The 1581-nt window shown below is 40.2% G+C and overlaps 1 protein-coding gene across 1 annotated transcript; it reads left to right on the forward strand.

Annotated features, from left to right (window-relative positions):
* On the forward strand, positions 1 to 1074 carry LOC146910730 (uncharacterized). The gene has a single exon (XM_085727329.1). The coding sequence runs from the start codon at positions 170 to 172 to the stop codon at positions 905 to 907; it is 738 nt and encodes a 245-aa protein (XP_085583455.1). The 5' UTR covers positions 1 to 169; the 3' UTR covers positions 908 to 1074.
* Positions 1075 to 1581: the final 507 nt, after the last annotated feature.

Raw genomic sequence — 1581 nt, forward strand, 5'->3', positions numbered from 1 at the left:
AAGGAAGAGATCCAAGAGGGAAAGGTTACGTCACACAACCCACACATATTCTGCAACACACTCCACGAACACAATATAGAAGAAACCCCTCATTTTGAAGATTCAATTTCAAAACCCTAATTTCACCACAGATTCAATTCCTTCAACCAGATCTCATCTCATCAAAATCATGGAGAAAGAATTCAAAGTCCCACCGGTATCCTTCGCCTCCGTCGGTAACCCCGCCGGACAAAATCTTCAAAACCGCCGTGTACCAATACCACCGTTCCAACCAAACTCCGGCATCCCTTTCATGTCATTTGACATCGGCTCCGCCGCCGTTTCCACCTCCTCCGGTCCAATCTACTCTGGTCCCGGAATCGGCGGTGGTGGTTCCGTTAACTTCGACGACGAGGAGCCTCTTCTCGACGAGCTCGGTATTCATCCGGATCAAATCTGGAGCAAAATCAGATCGGTTCTTAACCCGTTTCGCGTGAACCATACCGTTCACAAAGACGCTGATCTCTCTGGTCCAATTCTTCTCTATATGGCGTTTTGTCTCTTTCAATTACTCGCCGGAAAAATTCAATTCGGTGTGATTTTAGGTTGGATCGTGGTTTCTTCGATCTTTTTGTACGTTGTTTTCAACATGCTTGCGGGTCGAACTGGAAATTTGGATCTACATACTTGTACCAGTGTTGTTGGTTATTCTATGTTGCCAGTGGTGATTTTCTCTGCAATATCGCTTTTTCTTCCACAGGGTGGTTTCTTTGGGCTTGCTATCGCTGCGATTTTTGTTCTATGGGCTACTAGAGCTTCAACGGGGCTTGTGGTTTCTCTTACTGATGGCTGTGATGAACATCGTGGGTTGATAGCGTACGCGTGTTTCTTGATTTACACTCTGTTTTCGTTGCTTGTGATTTTCTAGGGATGTGTTTAGTGCCGAGATTATTTGGATCAAAGTGCTTATGTTTTTTTTTTTTTTTTTTTGGATTTAGTAAACATTTTATGTCTTTTAACTTTGCATTATGAACCTTGTGATTTTTCTATTTCAGTCATATAATGATATATAGAAAATGGAGCTATTGCACTTGATTGAATGTTTTCGTTTAAAATGTAATTCCTAGGTTACAATTTAAATGTGATTTGTTTATGTCTGTGTCTGGAAGCTTATATAGTTAACTTATGTTGCTTTAGGTTCTCAGTAGATGCCCCAAGAGACTAGTTATGTAGGGTTGCCAGGAAACACATGTCAAATTGAATTATGTATTTAACCAAATCATGCTCAGTTTAACGGTTTGGTATTTATCATAGTTAAACTCGAAATAAATTCTTAGCAATGCGGCTTGAGTAAGGAGATTTCAACTCAGTAGCTGCATACTAAACTATTTTGCATACTTGAGTTGCAACATTGTACCTCTGGCATGTGATTTGTTTAACAGGGGGTGACTATGTATCATTTTGATGGACCGATTTGTACAAAATGCATTTACTTATGTTAAAACATCCACCCCAAATGCGTATATATCTTGAAAAGCTAGACTGCTGTCTTTTAGTTTTAACGAGCTTCAAGTTTGTGCATGTTGCTCTTGAGAGTTGTCT

This window comes from Medicago sativa, chromosome 7 (genome assembly GCF_051527215.1).
Source record: "Medicago sativa cultivar Bolivia chromosome 7, Bolivia_mono, whole genome shotgun sequence".
Taxonomy (NCBI): Eukaryota; Viridiplantae; Streptophyta; class Magnoliopsida; order Fabales; family Fabaceae; genus Medicago; species Medicago sativa.